General features: G+C 46.4%; 1 protein-coding gene across 4 annotated transcripts in view; it reads right to left on the bottom strand.

Moving 5' to 3' along the window:
• Nucleotides 1-21774, bottom strand: part of ITGB2 (integrin subunit beta 2) — a 220890-nt gene that overhangs the window by 46023 nt on the left and 153093 nt on the right. For all 4 annotated transcript variants that reach the window (XM_069733517.1, XM_069733518.1, XM_069733520.1 and 1 more), the window contains exon 11: nt 9137-9321. In XM_069733517.1, the coding sequence (XP_069589618.1) occupies nt 9137-9321 (185 nt within the window). The remainder of the gene's footprint in view (nt 1-9136; nt 9322-21774) is intronic.

Here is a 21774-nt window from a genome sequence, read left to right as displayed (position 1 = left end):
GAGGCAGTGTGCCGACATTTCTTCCAAGTGTTCGGGTGTCCGCAGAGAATACATTCAGATCAAGGGGCCTGCTTTCAGGGGACGCTGATGAAAGAGTTGCACCAGCTCTATGGTATCGAGCAGTCGAGAACAACGCCTTACCACCCTCAGGGTAACGGGGCGTGTGAGCGTATTAATCGGACCCTGTTGCAAAGGTTGAGGTCCTTAGAGAGTCATGCTGGCCTGATTATCTCCCCGAATTGATGTGGGCTTACAATAACAGGGTGCACAGTACTACTGGTTACTCACCACACATGTTGATGTTTGGTAGACCTGGCCGAGACATTGAGGATTTGAACATGCCAGATCCCTCCTCCGCCCCCCTTCGGACTGCATCCGAGTGGGTACGAGAGCATCGGCGGCGGTTGAGGGTGGTGCATCAGGAGGTGGGCGACCGCCTTCGACAGGTGGTCCATAAGGACACGCGACCTGTACAAGCAGAGCTGTTCTCTCTGGGGGACAGAGTGTTGGTGAGGACAAAACGACGGTCAGGAAAGCTGAGTGACCGATGGGAGGCGATACCATATCTGATAAAAAAAACAGGTGAACCCTGAGATTCCAGTGTACGAGGTCGAACCGGTGGGGACAGGGGGGCCAACCCGTAATTTGCATCGTAACATGTTACAACGGTGCTGGTTTGAAGATTCGGCGCCTACCCCCCTAGAGCCAGAGGCCATGTTCCAAGGGGCGGAAGCTCTGAATGATCTTGAGTTTGATGGTGTGCTTACTCCTGCGCCTGCTTATTTGCCCCCTGTGACCGATCTGGCCTCGGGTGATGAGAATGTTGGGGATATGGAGGATGTTGTTGAGGAGAGTGCATCAGGTCAACTGCTTGGTCCTGACGCTGTATCACAGGACATCGAGCCGCAGGAGGAGACAACTCCACTTACGCCCACTAACACGACCACGGAAGAGACTCTAGCTCCCTCTAAGGTCGCACCTGTTGATGTAGGACTCAGGAGAACTACACGATCTACGGCAGGAATACCGCCTCAGCGATATGCTCAAGATGAATTTGAGTGGGAAGGTATGTCGAGGACGCCAACCTCTAGTGGGGTGGCATGTAAGAGGGTGAACTGTAGTCCCACTGAGAGGGCACTAGGACCCTGTGGTTTTTGCCTGTTGCAGCAGAGGACAGACCTCCCAGAGACAATGTGTGCTGCGGGGTGGGGTCTAGTGTCTCGAGTGTAAAGTGAAGGTAGGAAGTGAGAGCTGAGAGAGAAAAGGCGGGAAGAAAAGGAGAAGCTGCTGTGAGATCTTAAAATGAGACTGTGTGGATTTACTGCAAGTGTTTTTGGAGGAAAAGAAGCTTTTGAGAGACTTTTTGTTGCTAACGTTCCCCTGGAGAAGAGCTAACCTTTTGTTTAACTCTGTGAGAGACTTGTGTTGCTAACGTTTCCTGGAGAGGAGCTAACCCTTTATCTAAGAAAAGACAGAGACTTTGCTAAGAACCCAGTACGAATTTGGAAGTCTGTGGTTTCCCTGTGCATTGAGTGGAGGAACAAGTCTGGACAGACTGCTGATACAGAGACGGACGGATTGTCGTGGAACCATTCCTAGGAGCTACAGAAGCAGAGTCTACATCGTGAGACCACTAACTAAGTCCCCGGCGTTTGGGCTCAGCATCGGCCGACAAGACAAGAGGAGCTTGCTGTAACTTATTGGCGCTGAAGATATGAACTGGCTACAGCCTCTGCGGATTCCTGCCTGAGAGGAAATCCATCTCAGGATACGGTACCATAGTTATAGATACCCGGGTATCTCTGCTCAGAGTGTTAAATTGTTACTTTAGAGGTGTATCTTATATTAGAGTTGTGTAAGTTATACTCAATGTGCCATTCCAGGGGCTCCCTTAATAACACTACATTCAATTTACACTTGTTCCTGTTTTTAGTTGCCTGTTAGGTAAATTTCTTACTAGTCTGTTGTAGTACACAGTTCTCAGGAGACCTTTGAGTGGCACAGTGATTTCAGCTGCTGCTGAATTAGTGTATCTTTGGGGTGCATCTGCCTTAATATTCTCCATATTACCTTGATTAATTTGCCTTTGAGTAAATACCGTTGGAGATTTCTGCCTTGGTCTTGGTTTGTGACTCACTGGATCTTATTCGGACCTCTGGTCATTACAAGCCTGCATCTGTCCCCGTGCTTGATGGCTGATTTAATAGCCATCAAGTGCCTGTAATAGTGGCTGGTTTTTCCGAGTTCCACCTGCTGCTGAACAGAAATGTAGAAATTTGTGCAAATTTATTAAAAAAAGAAAAACTGAAATATCCCATGGTCATAAGTATTCAGACCATTTGCTCAGACACTCATATTTAAGTCACATGCTGTCCATTTCCTTGTGATCCTCCTTGAGATGGTTCTATTTCTTCATTGGAGTCCAGCTGTGCTTAATTAAACTGATAGGACTTGATTAGGAAAGGCGCACACCTGTCTATATAAGACCTCACAGCTCACAGTGCATGTCAGACCAAATGAGAATCATGAGTTCAAGGGAACGGGCCAAGGAGCTCAGAGACAGAATTGTGGCAAGGCTCAGATCTGGCCAAGGTTACAACAGAATTTCTGCATTACTCAAGGTTCCTAAGAGCACAGTGGCCTCCATATTCCTTAAATGGAAGAAGTTTGGGACCACCAGAAGTCTTCTTAGACCTGGCTGTCCAGCCAAACTGAGCAATCATGGGAGAAGAGCCTTGGTGAGAGAGGTAAAGAAGAACCCCAAGATCACTGTGGCTGAGCTCCAGAGATGCAGTAGGGAGATGGGAGAATGTTCCACAAAGTCAACGATCACTGCAGCCCTCCACCAGTCGGGCCTTTATGGCAGAGTGGCCCAACGGAAGCCTCTCCTCAGTGCAAGACATATGAAAGCCCACATAGAGTTTGCTAAAAAACACATGAAGGACTCCCAGACTATGAGAAATAAGATTATCTGGTCTGATGAGAGGAAGATAGACCTTTTTGGTGATGATAATTCTAAGCGGTACCTGTGAAGAAAACCAGGCACTGCTCATCACCTGCCCAATATAATCCCAATAGTGAAACATGGTGGTGGCAGCATCATGCTATGGGGGTGTTTTTCAGCTGCAGGGAACGGATGACTGGAAGCCATTGAAGTAAACATGAATGCTGCCAAGTACAGAGATATCCTGGATGAAAACCTCTTCCAGAGTGCTTTGGACCTCAGACTTGGCCGAAGGTTCACCATCCAACAAGACAATGACCCTAAGCACACAGCTAAAATAACAAAGGAGTGGCTTCAGAACAAATCTGTGGCCATTCTTGACTGGCCCAGCCAGAGCCCTGACCTAAACCCAATTGAGCATCTCTGGAGAGACCTGAAAATGGCTGTCCACCAATGCTCATCATCCAACCTGACGGAACTGGAGAGGATCTGCAAGGAAGAATGGTAGAGGATCCCCAAATCCAGGTGTGAAAAACTTGTTGCATCATTCCCAAGAAGACTCCTGTCTGTACTAGCTCAAAAGGGTGCTTCTACTCAACACTGAGCAAAGGGTCTGAATACTTATGACCATGTGACATTTCAGTTTTTCTTTTTTAATAAATTTGCAAACATTCTACATTTCTTTTTTTCAGTCAAGATGGGGTGCAGAGTGTACATTAATGAGAGTGAAAAATTTAAAGGGGTCTGAATACTTTCCGTACCCACTGTATAGCAGGCTGAAGCCCTGCTATGTACAGAGCAGATGATTGGACAATAACAGCTTCAAGTCTCCAAAGACTGTTAAACACAGAAAAGGTAAAAAAAAAGTTTGAAACAATATTAATAAATAAAAAAAAAAACACAAAAGTTCATATCACCCCCTTTTGTCCCATTAAAAATAAAACAACATACACATATTTTGTATCGATGCGTTCAGAATTTCCCAATCTATGAAAATATTAAGTCAATCAATCCGATCAGTAAAAGGCGTAACGAGGGAAAAAAATCAAAACGCCTGAATTATGTTTTTTGGTTGCTGCAACATTGCAATAAAATGTAATAATGGGCGATCAAGACATTGTATCTACTCCAAGATGGTATTAATGAAAAGGTCAGCTCAGGGTGCAAAAAATAAGCCCTCACCCAGCCCCAGATTCCAAAAAATGGAAACGCTACGGGTATCGTAAAATGGCGAGAAATGCAAAAACTTTTTTTCATACAAATTTCAGAATTTTTTTTTTACCACTTCAATTAAAAAGAATCTATACATGTTTGGTGTCTGCATATGTGTACTGACCTGGAAAATCATAATGACATGTCAGTTTTACCATGCAGTGAACATGGTAAATAAAAAGTCCAGAAAACAATTGTGGAATTGCACTGTTTTTGCAAATTCACCTCACTTGGAATTTTTCTTCTTGTTTTCCAGTACGCTATATAAGAGAATCATTGGTGTCATTCACCCAGGGGTGAAAGGGTTAAGAGATTAGGTCTAGGGGTGTGTATTTATTTAGAATTCTGGTTGTTGGGGTCTGGTCTAGGTACTTTAATAGTTATTAATGATGAAAGGGGTCCCAACTCCATACTGTGTGCACAATTAGAGAAGAAATCTCATATCCCTGGATGTGTATCCACTCTATTGATATGTCTGCTCATTAAATTCATGAACTCCACTAAAAGCATAAAAAATGTCTGTGTGTCGCAGATCTAAATGACAACTCTGTATACCAGTCCAGTTGTAAGAATGATCTATACAGTCTGGTGCTGTCGGAAATGGATGATTAGAGAATGGCAGTGCGTAGGGACACCAGATTTGATAAGAGAATGATGTCAACATTATCAAAATTCAGCCTTCTTTATTACCTTATGTTCCATAAACTGCAGCAATAAATGGCACTGTTTCAGCTTTTCACAAGCCTTTTTCAAGCATGTGACAAGCTCTAATGTTGCTCTTTATTGCTGCATTATACGGAACGCTGTATAAAGAAGCCTAATTTGGAATGTTGGCAGCAGGGGCGTAACAACTGCGGTCGCAAGGGTCGCAGCTGCGACTGGGCCCGAGTGTTTAAGGGCCCGCCCAGTCCAGCAAACAAGCAGACAAGTCACACACCCTGCTGGCCACGCCCACAGCTTCCCCAGACTTCCAGCAGTGTGCAGCGAGTGGGCGTGTCCGTGAAGGATATGTAACCTAGCAGAAGGGCTGGGCGTGACTGTCACTGAAGCTTGACAGAGTTGAAAGGCAGCAGCTGGTGAGTGAAGTGGCTGTAAAGTGCTGATGTGCTGCTTACACCTGACACATGCGCGTACACACACACACACACACACACCTGTTCTGTGCGCACAGGACCTGTGATGAGGTCACAGGAGGGGAGGAGTCAGGGGTCACATGGTCAGTGGCCTCAGTGTATGCAGGACTCTGCTGTGCTTGATTGTCATGGTGCTGAATGAGGGGAAGTGTTATGGACCTGGTGGTTAGGAGCACCCGGCACGACCTGATAGTTAAACTCACACAGGACAAGCTCTGGGATGTGGGAGCTCTGCTGACCGCAACCCCTAATCCTATCACAACAACTAGAAATAGCCATGGAGCGTTCCTGACACTCCCTAGACGCCTCTTCACAGCCTAAGAGCTAGCTAGCCCTAGAGATAGAAAATAAAGCCTACCTTGCCTCAGAGAAATTCCCCAAAGGAAAAGGCAGCCCCCCACATATATTGACTGTGAGTAAAGATGAAAGTCACAAACGAAGAAATGAAACAGGTTTCAGCAAAGGGAGGCCAGACTTACTAAACAGACAGAGGATAGGAAAGGTATCTTTGCGGTCAGCACAAAAAACTACAAAAGACCACGCGGAGTGTGCAAAAAGACCTCCGCACCGACTAACGATGCGGAGATGCCACTCTGCATCCCAGAGCTTCCAGCTAGCAAGACAAAATCATGATAGCCAACTGGACAAGGAAACAATGAACAAATAATAACAAGCAGGAACTTAGATTCTGCTGGAGTAGACAGGTCACCAGAAAGATCCAAGAGCGAACTGAACCAATGCAGGAACATTGACAGCTGGCATGGAGTAACGATCTGAGTGGAGTTAAATAGAGCAGCCAACCAAAGGATAAACCACGTCACCTGTGTAAGGAACCACAGAAGCAGCAGCTCCACTCACAGCCACCAGAGGGAGTCCATGGACAGAACTCGCCGAAGTACCATTCACGACCACAGGAGGGAGTTCGACAACAGAATTCACAACAGAACTGTTCCTCGGCGCCGGATGCTGAAGATGGCTCTCATCATTCTCCCTTGCTCTACCAGCGTCTCATAGACACCTCTCCATTACTAAGCTGTGGGTTGATGTCACCTTTGTATTGTCAGGTGACATCAACCCCACAAATATGAACCCCACTTGCCACCACTACAGAGCAAGTGGGAAGAGCCGGGCAAAGCGCCAGAATTGGTGCATCTAACAGATGCATCTTTTCTCGGCGGCTGCAGGCTGCTATTTTTAGGCTGGGGGTTCAATATCCATGGCCCCTTACAAGCCTGAGAATACCATCCCCCAGCTGTCAGCTTTAGCAAGGCTGGTTGTCAAAAATGGGGTGGGACCACGTTTTTAAATTATTTATTTAAATAATTTAAAAAACAGCGTGGTGACCCCTCTATTCTTGATAACCAGCCTTGCTGAAGCTAACAGCTGAGGGTTGTGAGCTACTCCTGCTCTCACTGTTATTAACAGCAGCAGGTGTAGGCTGATATGAGTAATAGTCCCATCAGCCACCGCCTGCTGTCATTGTTATCACTTGAATATAGCTCTAGTCATTCTCCACTGCTCGCGCTGATCGCAGGCAGAGCAGGGGAGAATGATGAGAGCCGTCTTCAGCACCGACACTGGGGAACTGCGCTTACAGTTCCACTTCTTCCCATTAATGTGTGTCATTTGTGTGCGGGACGTTTTGCAGCCCATGCTGACGTAAAAAAACGGACATATCAGTGTGTTTTGCCCACGGACACATGGTCCGTGGAAACCCACTGGCATGTGCACAGACCCATTCATTTGGATGTGTCTCCGTGTGCAAGTGTCTCCAGTACATGTGAAAACTGTCACCACACGTACCAAAGACACAGACGTGTGAAAGAAGCCTTAGGCCACATTTCCACCTTCAGTATTTGGTCAGTGTTTTACATCAATATTTGTAAGTTAAAATCAGGATTGGAACAATCAGAGGAAAAGTATAATAGAAACATGTCACCACTTCTGTATTTTTCACCTACTCCTAGTTTTGACTTACAAATACTGATGTAAAATACTGGCCAAGTACTAAAGGTGGGAACGTGGCCTAAGGCTGAGAAGCTAGAAGTGCAGTGTCACGCCCAATGCACTTCCAGTCACAACTTCAAAATTAAATTTCTCACTGCTGGAGCAATGCTTTGGGCTCATAAAGTGATCAACTTGTTTATCTTTTAAAAGGCTACAGAATCATACAGTGGCATGCAAAATTTTGTGTACCCTTGGTCAAAATCACTGTTATTGTAAACAGTTAAGCAAGTTGAAGATTAAATGATCTCTGAAAGGCCTAAAGTTAAATTTGACACATTTACTTTGTACTTAAGGCACAAAAATATATATTGTAATTTTTTACAAAAAGTTTGGGCACCCTGCATGGTTAGTACCTAGTAGCACTCCCTTTTGCAAGTATCATAGCTTGTAAATGTCTTTTGTAGCCAGACAGGAGTCTTTCAGTTCTTGTATGAGGAATTTTCATCCATTCTTCCTTGGAAAATTCTTGCAGCTCTATAGATTCCTCAATCATCTTGAATGTACTGCTATTTTGAGGTCTAGTCACAGATTTGGAATGATGCTCAGATCAGGGGACTGTGAGGGCCATTGTATAACCTTCAGCTTGTGCCTTTTGAGATAGTCTATTGTGGATTTCTACATGTGTTTAGGATCATTATCCATTTGTGGAAGCCTTCATCTTTTCAACTTCAGTTGTTTCTTAAAGATGGTGTTATATTTGCATCAAGAATTTATTGAAATTTCATTGAATCCATTCTTCCCTCTATTTGTGAAATGTTCCCTGTTCCATTAGCTGCAACACAAACCCAAAGTATGATTAACCCACCCCCATGCTTAATGGTTGGCGAGATGTTCTTTTCCTAAAATGTGTGCCCCTTATTCTCCACACATACCTTTGATCATAGTTCTATTTAACCCTTATCAGTTCACAGGATTTGTTTCCAAAGTGCATCAGGCTTGTTTAGATGTTCTTTTGCATATTTCGGACATTGAATTTTATGGTGAGGATGAAGGAGATGTTTTCTTTTGATGACTCTACCATGAAGGCCATATTTGTGAAGGTGTCTCTGACCAGTAGAACAATGTACGACAACACCAGAGCTTGCTAAATCTGTCTGATGGTCTTTTGCAGTCAAGCGGAGGTTCTGATTTGCCTGTCTAGCAATCCTACAAGCAGCTCTCACTGAAATGTTGCTTGGTCTTCCAGAACTTATCTTGACCTCCACTGTTCTAGTTAACTGCCATTTTTTAATTACATTTTGAACTAAGGAAAGGAAACGTTAAACGCTTTATTATCTTCTTTCTTATAGCTTTCTTCTGCTTTGTGGTCCTCCATCATTTTCATTTTAAGAGTGCTGGGCAGCTGCTTTGAAGAACCCATTGGTGTTGTTTTTTGGCACAAGGTTACAAGAGGTTGGGCTTTTTATAAAGCTGGGAAATTTGCATCACCTGGCCTTTCCTAACGATGATTGTGAGCAAGCCATAACCCTAACAGACTAATTAAGGTCTGAAACCTTGGTCAAAGTTATCTGAGCAAACAAATCTCCAAGGGCGCCCAAACTTTTGCTTCTGCCTATTTTCCTTTATTTAAATTTTTAAAATGTAAAAAAATGACAATATTTTTGTTTGCCTAAAATGCAAAGGAAATGTGTCATCTTTAACTTTAGCCCTTTAAAGACATCATTTCATCTTCAACTTGCTTATTTGTCCACAATAACAGTAATTTTGACCAGGGGTGCACAAACTTTGACATGCCACTGTATATCACTGTATAAATGCTTTGGGCTAGGGGTGTTAAAATTTGATAGGTTCCCTATAATATAATTGTCTATGGTGAATTAAAGTATAATTTATTTTTTACCTGCAGACTCCACAAACAATCTTTCCTTTAGAGTTGCATGCTTTAGGATCAGCTCCATCATCACACTTACAGTCACATGCAGTTCTCACATTCACAATCACAGAGTCTGTAAATCCCAGGGCACGGATTGAAAAACTTTGATTTGGAAGGCATCTTTTTGCAGTTACTTTGACCTTAAATGTTATCTGAAAGACATGGAATTTGTGAGAGACAAAAATTTGCAAATGCTAACATTTAAATCAAACTTGAAATAAAATGGAATTTTAAAGTAAGCACAACAGCCTTATTACATGCAGTTTGTGTTGTGAAATGTTCACTGGTGACATCCACATTTCTAATAATTTTTATTTTTTTGTTGGAGAACCAAAATAATTATTGTGTTTTGCTATGGCACATAAGTCTGATTGTTCCATATGATAATATTAAGTTTTGCTTTGATCTGTTTATGTTCTTGTAGAGGCAAATTGTGCAAAGGTGAAAAAAAATGCTTTAATTTTGATTCTTTATATTTTTCAAAGTTAAAACATAATATAAAACTTTGTGCTTTATTTAAACCAACATTTATTTGCTTTCACAAAATATACTATACTTTGAGTAATATTTCTCTGTATGAGCAAAATTAACTAAAGATATGTGTAGATGGCATTTTTTTTCAGTTGGATTCCGTCTGTAACCCACCTGAAAAGCACTAAAAAAAGTAAAAAAGAATGAACATATGCACAGCAATATCAAAACGACTTGCTTGAGATATATATATATATATATATATATATATATATATATATACAGTACACACACACACACAGCACACAGTTGTGTGAAAAAGTGTTCGCCCCCTTCCTGATTCCCTATTTTTTTGCATGTTTGTCACACATAAATGTTTCAGATCATCAAACAAATGTAAATATTAGGCAACTATAACACAATCACAGAATGCAGTTTTTAAATGAAGGTCTTTATTATTAAGGGAAAAAGAAATCCAAACTTACAGGGGCCCTGTGTGAAAAAGTGTTTGCTCCCTAATAAGTGGTTGAGCCACCCTTAGCAGCAACAACTGCAATCAAGCATTTGCAATATCTGGTAATGAGTCTTTAAAGGGAACCTGTCACCCCGTTTTTTGAGATTGAGCTATAAATACTGTTAAATAGGGCCTGCGCTGTGTGTTCCTATAGTGTATGTAGTGTACCCCGATTCCCCATGTATGCTGAGAAATAACTTACCAAAGTCGCCGTTTTCGCCTGTCAATCAGGCTGGTCAGGTCGGGAGGGCGTGGTGACATCGGTGGTTCTTCCTCAGCTTTACGTTGGTGGCGTAGTGGCGTAGTGGTGAAGACACAGCGCGCGATCTGCGCTGTCATCCCTTTCGTCGGTGGGGGTGGCCATCTTCCTGGGGCCGCGCGTGCGCAGATCGAGTGCTCTGCTGCACGGGGCTTCAGGAAAATGGCCGCGGGATGCCGCGCGTGCGCATTAGAGATCGCGGCGGCCATTTTCCCAAAGCCGAGTTTGCATCTCGGCTTTGGGAAAATGGCCGCCGCGATCTCTAATGCGCACGCGCGGCATCCCGCGGCCATTTTCCTGAAGCCCCGTGCAGCAGAGCACTCGATCTGCGCACGCGCGGCCCCAGGAAGATGGCCGCCCCCACCGATGCAAGGGATTACAGCGCAGATCGCGCGCTGCTTGTTCACCACTACGCCACTACGCCACCAACGTAAAGCTGAGGAAGAACCACCGATGTCACCACGCCCTCCCGACCTGACCAGCCTGATTGACAGGCGAAAACGGCGACTTTGGTAAGTTATTTCTCAGCATACATGGGGAATCGGGGTACACTACATACACTATAGGAACACACAGCGCAGGCCCTATTTAACAGTATTTATAGCTCAATCTCAAAAAACGGGGTGACAGGTTCCCTTTAAGGGTATGTGCACACGTTGTGGATTTGGCTGTGGATCCGCAGCGGATTTGATGCTGCGGATCTGCAGCTGTTTTCCATGTGTTTTACAGTAGCATGTAAAGCTATGGAAAACCAAAACGGCTGTGCACATGCTGCAGAAAGTTCTGCGCAGATTTGCTGCAGTTTATTTCCTGCAGCATGTCACTTCTTTGTGCGGATTCCGCAGCGTTTTACACCTATTCCTTAATAGGAATCCGCATAAAAACCATGGTAAATCCACAGGTAATCCGCAGGTAAAATGCAGGGCGTTTTTTCTGCTAATTTTTCAGAATCTGCGTGGAAAAATCCACACACAAATCCGCAACGTGTGCACACACCCTTACAGTTCTCTGGAGGAATTTTAGGCCACTCATCTTTGCAGAATTGTTGTAATACAGCCACACTGGAGGTTTACGAGCAGTGGCGTAACTACAAAGTGAGGGGCCCCGATGCGAACTTTCAAATGGCCACCCCCCCCCCCCCCCACGCCAGAATATTTCCCACCGAAATTCACATTTTCCCTATGCATTTCTCACACTATAGTTTTGTTGCAATGTTGTATAGTCTGACCTATTACTGCCCTGTAATCGCGGAGAAAAATGATTTTATAACTAACATGTCTCTATACTAATTAGGGTGATGTCTTTGGAAGTGCAGACTCTGGGCGTTCATGTCCTCCCTCACTCTAATTCCAAGCGCACTCCCGGCGTTTGAAATCTGTGTGCTGTTTCTTCCTGGTATGACGCTGCAGTGCGTCATTTCCGGACCTGTGCAGTGTGGGAGTGTATTGGGTGTACTGGTTGGCTCCGGAGCATGCGCACTGCACATTCTGACGCTGGCGAGTACACGCAATACTCCCCCACAGTGCACATGCTGGGCTCTGCCCACAACCGTGTACCATTCTTCCCGACTCGGAAATTTACAGCCAGTACACACACGGCTTCGCTCCGAGAACCCCGTACACACGCGGCTCTGCTCCGTACACCTTGTACACACGCGGCTCTGCTCCGTACACCTTGTACACACGCGGCTCTGCTCCGTACACCTTGTACACACGCGGCTCTGCTCCGTACACCTTGTACACACGCGGCTCTGCTCCGTACACCTTGTACACACGCGGCTCTGCTCCGTACACCTTGTACACACGCGGCTCTGCTCCGTACACCTTGTACACACGCGGCTCTGCTCCTTACACCTTGTACACACGCGGCTCTGCTCCTTACACCTTGTACACACGCGGCTCTGCTCCGTACACCTTGCACACACGCGGCTCTGCTCCTTACACCTCGTACACACGCGTCTCAATACCACACAGGGGACGCCCCTCTCTGCCCCGCCACCTCACACAAGTGGCCCCCGTCTCTGTCCTGTCACCTCACACATGGGGCCCCTCTATGCACACGTCTCCAAGATCTATATCACAACACCAGGGGGGATGATGAGCCAGCACCCACCTGCCTCTCTGTGAGGTTCTTGTCTGGCCCCAGCAGGTACGGAGTTAAGAAAAGTTTCTGAAGGTCAGAGGTTGGAGAAGAAGCCGTTAGTGCACAGGATACATGTGGGCAGCACCCAGCCTCCACCGGGCAGCAGCTGAGCCTTCCTGCTGGGCACTGCCTCCCTCAGCTCCATGCCGGGCAGACAGTAGAGCTTAGCCCTGAGCACAGCACAGAGACGTGGGGAAGGAAGGCGGGCACTGGCCGCAGTGCTGGAGACTCCAGAGCAGCAGGAACAAGTGTGAATACAACCAGCACAAGGTAACTGCCCACCGGAGCTAAGGGGGGGAGCTGGGGGGCCACCCACAGCTACGCTACTCTAAACTGCCGGGCCCTTAACCACTGCGGGCCCCGTCGCAGCTGCGACCCCTGCGACCTCGGTTGTTACACCCCTGTTTATGAACATTGTTACGTGCAAACTGCTAGGTTCAGTTAAAGGCAGGAAAGGTCTCATGAATTATTTGGAACTCTGGGTGAACCGTTACTCAGGGCGACCATGTACTGCAGCTTCCTCGGGCACAAGATGGATTCACTTGCTCACACAGACACAATTGATAGAGTCCTCATAAACAGATGAACAGTGTTGTTTAATATCACAGCACGTAAAGTACAATTCCAGTCTCTTAAGCACAGGCTTCATAAACAGTACAGCTGCTTCTTAAAGACACATTGACTAACAGTCTCTTTTGATAGCACAGTTCAGCACTAATCAAGACACAGCATTCCTTTTAGCACAGCGAGATGGGGGGGTTGCTGAGGGAAATTATTCCGGTGACACAATTCCTTCCAGTCCTTATCTTCCTGCTCCTAACAGACTTTCTCAACTATCAGTACAGAGGTTAGCCCAGCTTCACTCTTTAATGGAATCCAGTGTCCCTGTTGTTCATTTGCCTGAACTTTTGTGAGAGACAGATCACACACTACTCATCCCTTCAGCTGCTGGCAGAACAGGAAACAAGTTCCCCACAATCCCCTTGGGGCTCTGCTAACCACTCCCTGCCTCCTGTGACTGTGTTAACACCTCTAGTTGCTGGATGCTTTTGAAGCAACAGCACTCAGCACTACTTCTGCATGTCACAGCATGAAACACCTTTTGAAGGTCTTGCCACAGCATTGCAATAGGATTTAGGTCAGGACTTTGACTAGGTCACTCCAAAGTCTTAATTTTTCCACACAACAGTGGAGGAAGTAAGCATTTGATCTCATGCTGATTTTGTAAGTTTGGCCACTGACAAAGTCATGTATAAATCATATACATTTATTTGCATTTTGCAGTGAGAAATAAGTATTTATCCCCTACCAACCATTAAGAGTTCTGGCTCCTACAGACCAGTTAGATGCTCCTAATCAACTCGTTGACTGCATTAAAGACAGCTATCTTACATAGTCACCTTTATAAAAGACTCCTGTCCACAGACTCAATTAATCAGTCAGACACTAACCCTTACAACATGGTCAAGACCAAAGAGCTTTCTAAGGATGTCAGGGACCATAGACCTGAACAAAGCTGGATTGGGCTACAAAACCATATGTAAGATGCTGGGTGTGAAGGATACAACTTTCGGTGCAATAGTAAGAAAATGGAATAAATACAAAATGACTGTCAATTGACATTGATCTGGGGCACCATGCAAAATTTCACCTCGTGGTGTATGCTTGATCATGAGGAAGGTAAGAGATCAGCCTAAAACTACATGGGGAAAACTTGTTAATGATCTCAAGGCAGCTGGAGCCACAGCCACCAAGAAAACCATTGGTATCACATTACGCCGTAAAGGTTTAAAATCCTGCAGTGCCCACAAGGTCCCCCTGCTCAAGAAGGCACATGTACAAGGCCATCTGAAGTTTGCCAATGAACACCTGGATGATTCTGTAAATGATTGGGAGAAGGTGCTGTGGTCAGATGAGACAAAATGAGGTCTTTGGCATTAACTCAACTCACTGTGTTTGGAGGAAGAGAACTGCTGCCTATGACCCAAAGAACACCCTCCCCACTGTCAAGCATGGAAGTGAAAACATAATGTTTTGGGGGTGCTTCTCAGCCACGGGCACAGGCAACAAAGGAGTGCTTCAAAAAGAAGAACATTAAGGTCATGGAGTGGCTTAACCTGTCTTGAGACCTTAATCCCATAGAAAAGTTGCCAAGTGAGAACCTCAAAATTTTAATGATTTAGAGATGATCTGCAAAGAGGAGTGGACCAAAATTCCTCCTGACAAGTGCGCAAACCTCACCATCAACTACAAAAACCATCTGACTGCTGTACTTGCCAACAAGGGTTTTGCTACCAAGTATTAAGTCTTGTTTGTCAGAAGGATCAAATTATTTCTCACTGCAAAATGCAAATTACTTTATATAATGTATACAATGTGATTTTCTGGGTTTTATTTTTGATATTCTATCTCTCAATGTTAAAAAAATTAACCTAACCTTAAAATTATGGACTGTTCATGTCTTTGTCAGTGAGCAAACTTACAAAATCAGCAATGGATCAATTACTTATTTCCCCCACTGTATTTTCCATGCAGGCATATTCCATGCAGGCAATCCCTGCATGTGTTACGGCTATCGAACAGCCGCGAGACTTGCAGCCACAGTGACTCGAGCATAGTTTACGAGCTCGCCAAGATGCTTGTGTGGCACGCCAGGTGTCCGGTTGCCACCGTGGCATTGCCTCCCTCACAGGGGTTGATTTCGTGACTGGAAGCAAGGAGGGGTCCACTTACCAGGTAACACCAGCATCAGCCACACTTCTCCTGACTCCAGACCAGAAGGGGGAGCTCTAACACCCGGTTTCAGGGGAGCTTCCCTAAAAGTTCTGGCCTGGAGGCGAAGTTAGTCAGTGAGTAGTTAGTCTGAGTCTGAGAGAGAAGAGGAGAGGAGAGAAGTCGAGGAGAACCTGGGGAGTGGAACTGTAACCAAGCTCACCCCAGAGCTGAGCGCTAGAGACCGGACACTGGAGTCCGTGGTTGCTCGGGCACTGAAGTCCCGGCAGCTAAATCCGGAGGGCAGGAGACTGCAGATCTCCTGGCCCATCTAAGACCCAGCGGCACAACAGCATACCAGAGCCCGGAGCCACCACGAAAGAGTGACACCTGTAATTGGCTCAAGTTGCCTGCCATGTGGATACAGTTTGATTTTGACTGCCAGACAGTGAGATGGACTTGAGTAGAGCTTAAAGCAGCAAGGACCTAACAGGACAGCACAGTAGGAAGACCTCCAAACTCACCTGGTTAGGTGGTCCTAAATTGCTTCCAGGCATCTTCAGCTACCAAGTAAAAGTAAGGAAAACTACAGCCCTTGTGTTCTCCAGTCATTTCTTGCACCCTCAGTCCTGCACCCCAATGTCCATGGTCCCTTATAACAGTACCGGTAGCCCTGGGGCCCCGCTCCACCTTTGGGGAGCAGAACCATCCCAGCTGCGTCACCATCGGTCCCAGCGGTCCCCTTAAGCAGCGTCGGCCATCCATTGCCGAACACCACAGGTGGCGTCACGAACTAATCCCCTATAAACTTTATTCCCCTTTCATTTTAATTTTATTGGATGCCCAGAGCCACGGACTGGGTCACTGCTGCCGTGACAACCCTGTGAAGACCTGTCTGACCTGGCCCGAGTACCCCACGGCCCTAGTGGGTGCTCCACATAAGAGTGTTATCGAGTATGTGGCAAGTATGCAGGATCGGATTGCAGTCGTGCAACCCATAGTAAAGGAGCATCTGTTGGATGCCCAGGCCGCTTAGAGCCGTACATATAATAAAAGGGCCACGGTCAGGACCTTTAAAGAAGGAGACCGGGTGTTGGTACTAGCACCCACCCCAGAGAGTAAACTCATGGCCAAGTGGCAAGGGCCTTATGAGATACGGGGGAAGGTGGGGGAAGTGAATTACAAAGTGAAAAGAAAACCCGAGCAGTTGTACCATGTAAACCTGCTAAAGGCCTGGAAGGACCGAGAATGTTTGGTCACAGATGCAACTACGGTCATACAATCGGAGGTCCCTCTGGCCCTGGCAAAGGACACAGCCAGGTGTGAGGTAAAAGTCAATGATGCCCTCACAAAACAGCAGCGGCGGGAGGCTCGAGCTTTGGTACAGCAGAATATGGATGTATTCTCAGAGCTGCCGGGGCGAACCTCAGTGATTCAGCATGACATTGTCACTTAGCCCCGGGTAAAGGTGCGGATGAAACCGTACAGAGTGCCAGAAGCGCGAAGGCAAGCCATCGCGGCCGAGGTAAAGCAAATGCTTCAGTTGGGAGTCATTGAGGAGCCCCGAAGTGAGTGGGCTAGCCCCATTGTACTAATACCAAAACCTGATGGGTCATTACGCTTCTGTAATGACTTTAGGAAGTTAAATGAAGTGTCAAAATTTGACCTGTACCCCATGCCACGGGTGGACGAGCTAATTGAGAGACTGGTGAAGGCCCAGTACTTCACCACGCTGGATCTCACGAAAGGTTACTGGCAGGTTCCCTTAACACAGTCAGCTAAAGAAAAGACTGCTTTTCTAACCCCAGAGGGTCTCTATCAATACGTTGTCTTACCTTTTGGGTTACATGGGGCTCCGGCCACATTCCAGAGGCTGATGGACATTGTGTTAGCGCCACATAGAGATTACGCGTCGGCCTATTTGGATGACATAGTCATCTTTAGTACCGACTGGGATACCCATCTGTCCCAGGTACAAGCAGTGCTGGAGTCTCTTAGAGCCGCAGGGTTAACAGCAAACCCAAAGAAATGCTCAATAGGTCTCACGGAAGCCCGGTACTTGGGATACGTGATCGGCCGGGGGGTTATCAAACCTCAAGTGAACAAAATTGAGGCCATTCAAAACTGGCCCAAGCCCTTAAGTACCAAACAAGTGAGGGCATTCCTTGGCATCATTGGGTATTACCGTCGATTTATACCCAATTTTGCTGGTAAATCGGCTTCCCTAACGGACATGTTAAAAGGGAACAAAAAAGGTGATCGTCAAGTGGAATCCTCAAGCAGAGGAAGCTTTCCAGTCCATGAAGTCGGCGTTGTGTGGACAGCCGGTCCTCATCAGCCCCGACTTCAAGAAAACCTTTGTTGTGCAAACCGATGCTTCAGAGGTAGGCTTAGGAGCGGTGCTGTCGCAAGAGGTGAACGGGGATGAGCATTCAGTCACCTATTTAAGCAGGAAACTGACCCCGGCAGAGAAAAATTATAAACTGCAGAAGGAGTGCTTTGCGATTAAATGGGCCTTGGAGTCTCTACGCTACTATTTGCTCGGGCGTCAGTTTCGGTTGGTAACGGACCATTCACCCCTTGTCTGGATAAGAAATGCAAAAGAGAGGAATGCTCGAGTCACCAGATGGTTCTTGTCCCTACAAAACTTCAGCTTCTCTGTGGAACATCGGGCTGAGACGTCACAGGGAAATGCCGATGCCCTGTCACGGGCACCATGTATGCTGACAAATGTTCAACCCCACAAGTCTGAACAGAGGGGGGGGTATGTAAGGCAGTGACCGGTGTCATATGCGAGGGTCGCTATGTATCCCCCAGGATGTGCTTAGAAGCATATTAGATCCGCTGGAGTGCCCTGTGCTCACAGCAGGTTTGCCTGTGAGACACAGGGAAGAATAAAAGTGAGTGTGAACTGGATCAAGTTATTTGACCCAGAAATTATTCAGGAAAACCCGGTATGGGCTTTTATTTTTGAAACGGACTGCAGGAAGGTAGTGGGGCCGGTCCGTTTCCTGCAGCCCAGATCTTATAGTGGCCCATGGCCATAGAATCTGGAGGATAGAAAAAAAAACCCTGCAAGAGAGTTTGGGTGTGTCAGTAATGGTCTGGGAGTCAGACCTAGCAGGAGGTTTATGAGGAGCTCTTTCCGTGTGGAGCAACACGGGCCAGGCAGAGCCTAAAAAGCCTGACACCCCAGCGTACACAGTGGTGTAATACGTTCACGGCAACGGATTGCGGACTGTCTTTACTTTTCCCGGCTGCATACTGAAGGACTTGTTGCTTATGTTTTCGGTTTGTGAGTATGCTATAAAATAAATAAGACTTTATTTTGAACTTTATATGGGTCACTGCCTTCTCACTGCACAGCAAGGACATCGCTGCATCACAGTATCTATTAAAACTGGTTTTAAATTTGAAAATTTAATCTAGTCCATGCCTTTTTTCCCAGATAATATTTTGGGGATTTTTGGTTTATGCGATTCAAACACTACCTGGCTTCAGCGAAGTTTACCGTCTTCACGGACAATAATCCGCTGACTCACTTGGAAACTGCAAAGCTAGGTGCATTGGAACAGCAATGGATGGCCCGGCTGTCCAACTACAAGTTTACCATCAAGTACCGAGCGGGCATAAGAACGCTAATGCTGATGCGCTGTGCAGGATGTCTAATTTACCAGAGGAGAAGACTCGGAAGAGCTAGAAGAAATGGAGTTACCAGCCTTCCACTGCCACGAGGCAGCCCAGTGCTCCCATTGCATGAGGAACAAGCGCTATGTCATGCAAGAGGCCATGTGTAACCTGTTGTAAAGGAGTTGCTGACACAAGCTGACTCCCACCCTGGCCCAGATGCTCCACAGGAAACGCAACAGTTGTGGAAAGAGAAGGGCAAGCTGTTCATCTATGAGGGTAAGTTGTGTCGGAGGAACATCAACTCGTGCACACACAAACTGTTCTGGCAAGTGGTAGTCCCGAAGCGGGATGCGCCAATGGTCTTCGAGGCATACCAGGATGGAGCACGACACTTCGGGTGGAAGAAGCTGGAGGTCCTACTTCATGAGAGATTCTACTGGATTGGTATGAGGAAAGCCATTGAGAGGTGGTGCCGAGAGTGTGGCTCATGCAACCTGCACAGGAAAGACCGTAACAGCCAGTGGGCCGCATTACAGCCGATCATCATAAAGCAGCAGCTTGAACTGGTAGGTCTGGCTACACCTACGCTCTGATCATTACTCAAGGTTCCTGGTAGTGATGCCTGTCAAAGACCAAACCGCGAAGACAGCAGCCAAAGCGTTTCAAGAACACTTTTGTCGACCGCACGGTTACCCTGAACAAGTGGTCACTGAACAAGGCCCAGCCTCTGAGACAGAAGTGTTCCAGGAGTTCTGTAACCTGTACGGCTGCAAGAAAATCAGGATGACGCCATACCATCCGCAGAAAAATGGCCTGTGCGAGAAAATGAACCAGGTGGTAATTGAACTGTTGAAGACCTTGCCCCTGGAAGAGCAAAACCAGTGGCCAGAGAAGTTGCTAGATTTGGTAGATCTATACAATCATATCCCGGTAAACTCCACCAACTGCACTCCAGTCTACCTGATGAGAGCGAGACCTGACAAGTTACCCATTGACTTGGACATGGGAGTTCTAACACCTGAAACAGCATTACCAGATGCCGACTGGGATACAAAGCAGCAGCAGCAATACCGCAAAGTGCAAGAATGTCTAGAGAAGAGTTTAACCCGGGCAAGACAGAGGCAGGAAAGAAATTATAATCAGCATGCCCCTGCAGTTACCTTTTCACCTGAAGAACAGGTACTCAAAAGGAAAAGATGAGTTCACAAACTAAATGATCAGTGGGAGGCTGAATCATACACCATCATGCCTTGAAACTTTCATCATATCAAGGTATGCCTCGTCAGTAAGGATGGAGGAGAAACCTCAGCAGCAGTGTCGAGGGATCATCTGCAAGTATGCCCTAACCATCTAAAAGAAAGGATTGAAGACCAAGACATTCCTCAGCCAATGGAAGAGGTGGAGAAAAAGATCAGCAAGTACTCGGCGAGTTCCCTCCAAATTGGACAAGTGTGAACCAGGCCATAGTCGTGCCTGTTTTGACCTTTCCCCAGCTAGTAGTGCCAGAACGAGATGTGACTCAAGACCAGCCTGAAGACCAGCAGGCTCAAGCAGCAGATGCCACACTAGCAGCGGAGCAAGAGAATCCACCCCATGCCAGCGATGAATCTATCAGACCCATGGTGAGTCTAAGAAGTCGCAAATGGTTGCCCAGTTTACCAGTAAAATGCAGGCCTACCAGTAGCACAGCTACTAGTTGGTCCACAACATCAAGAACAAACACACTAGACCAAGTTAGGTCATTAGAGATACAAGTACTGCTGAGATCCACCCGTAGTACGAGAGGTCAGGTCCCAGCCCGGTATAGGGACTAAAATGCAAATAAGTTAATAGTGTGTATAATTGCAAACCGTTAAGCATGAGAGCCTACAGAGACTTACTGTATGAACTTTTAAATATTTGTAAGAACCTGTTGAAGGACAATTGGGCCACAGGACTATGTGTGGCCAGGACCTTACTTGTAAATAGTTACCCCGACTTGGTCTTGAAAATAATCCACTGGCGTGGCCGAAAACCAGGCCCACCAACAGAGTGCTCTGTAGCCACGCCCAGGGTCGACACAAAGTGGGTTAAGGCAGTTCCCACCATCCAAACTCCAGGTACGTGGTCAAAGACAATTCCTGGATGGCAGCGTAAGGACTAGGCGCTGCAGTAACTGTTATTGTTTTTCTTTTTGGGTTTTTTGTAATTTTTTCATTTGTAAGACTTTGTAGATTTTAATTTATTGTTGTTATTAACTGTTCTCTTGCTAATATGTTATGTTTCCTCAGTCCGGGAGTACTGAATTTCACTAGGGCGGAATGTGGTACACCAGGAGTCTGGTTGCCACAGTGGCATTGCCTCCCTCACAGGGGTGATGTCATAACTGGAAGCAAGGAGGGGTCCCCTTACCAGGTAACACCAGCATCCAACACTTTTCCTGACTACAGACCAGAAGGGGGAGCTCTAACACCCGGTTTCAGAGGAGCTTCCCTATAAGTTCTGGCCTGGAGGCGAAGTTAATCAGTGAGTAGTTAGTCTGAGAGAGAAGAGGATAACCTGGGGAGTGGAGCTGTAACCAAGCTCACCTCAGAGCTAAGCAATAGAAACCGGACACTGGAGTCCATGGTTGCTCGGGTATTGAAGTCCTGGCAGCTAAATCCGGAGGGCAGGAGACTGCAGGTCTCCTGGCCCATCTAACACCCAGCGGCACAGCAGCGTACCAGAGCCCGGAGCCACCACGAAAGGTACAGCTTGATTTTAACTGCCAGACAGTGAGAGGGACTTAAGCAAAGCTTAAAAGCAGGAAGGACCTAACAGGACAGCGCAGTAGGAAGACCTCCGAACCCACCTGGCTAGGTGGATCCTAAATTGCTTCCCCTTTAAACTTTATTCCCA

This window comes from Ranitomeya imitator, chromosome 7 (genome assembly GCF_032444005.1).
Source record: "Ranitomeya imitator isolate aRanImi1 chromosome 7, aRanImi1.pri, whole genome shotgun sequence".
In the NCBI taxonomy this organism is placed as follows: domain Eukaryota; kingdom Metazoa; phylum Chordata; class Amphibia; order Anura; family Dendrobatidae; genus Ranitomeya; species Ranitomeya imitator.
Note: the sequence above shows the minus strand (reverse complement) of the source record. Positions and strands in the feature narration are given on the sequence as shown.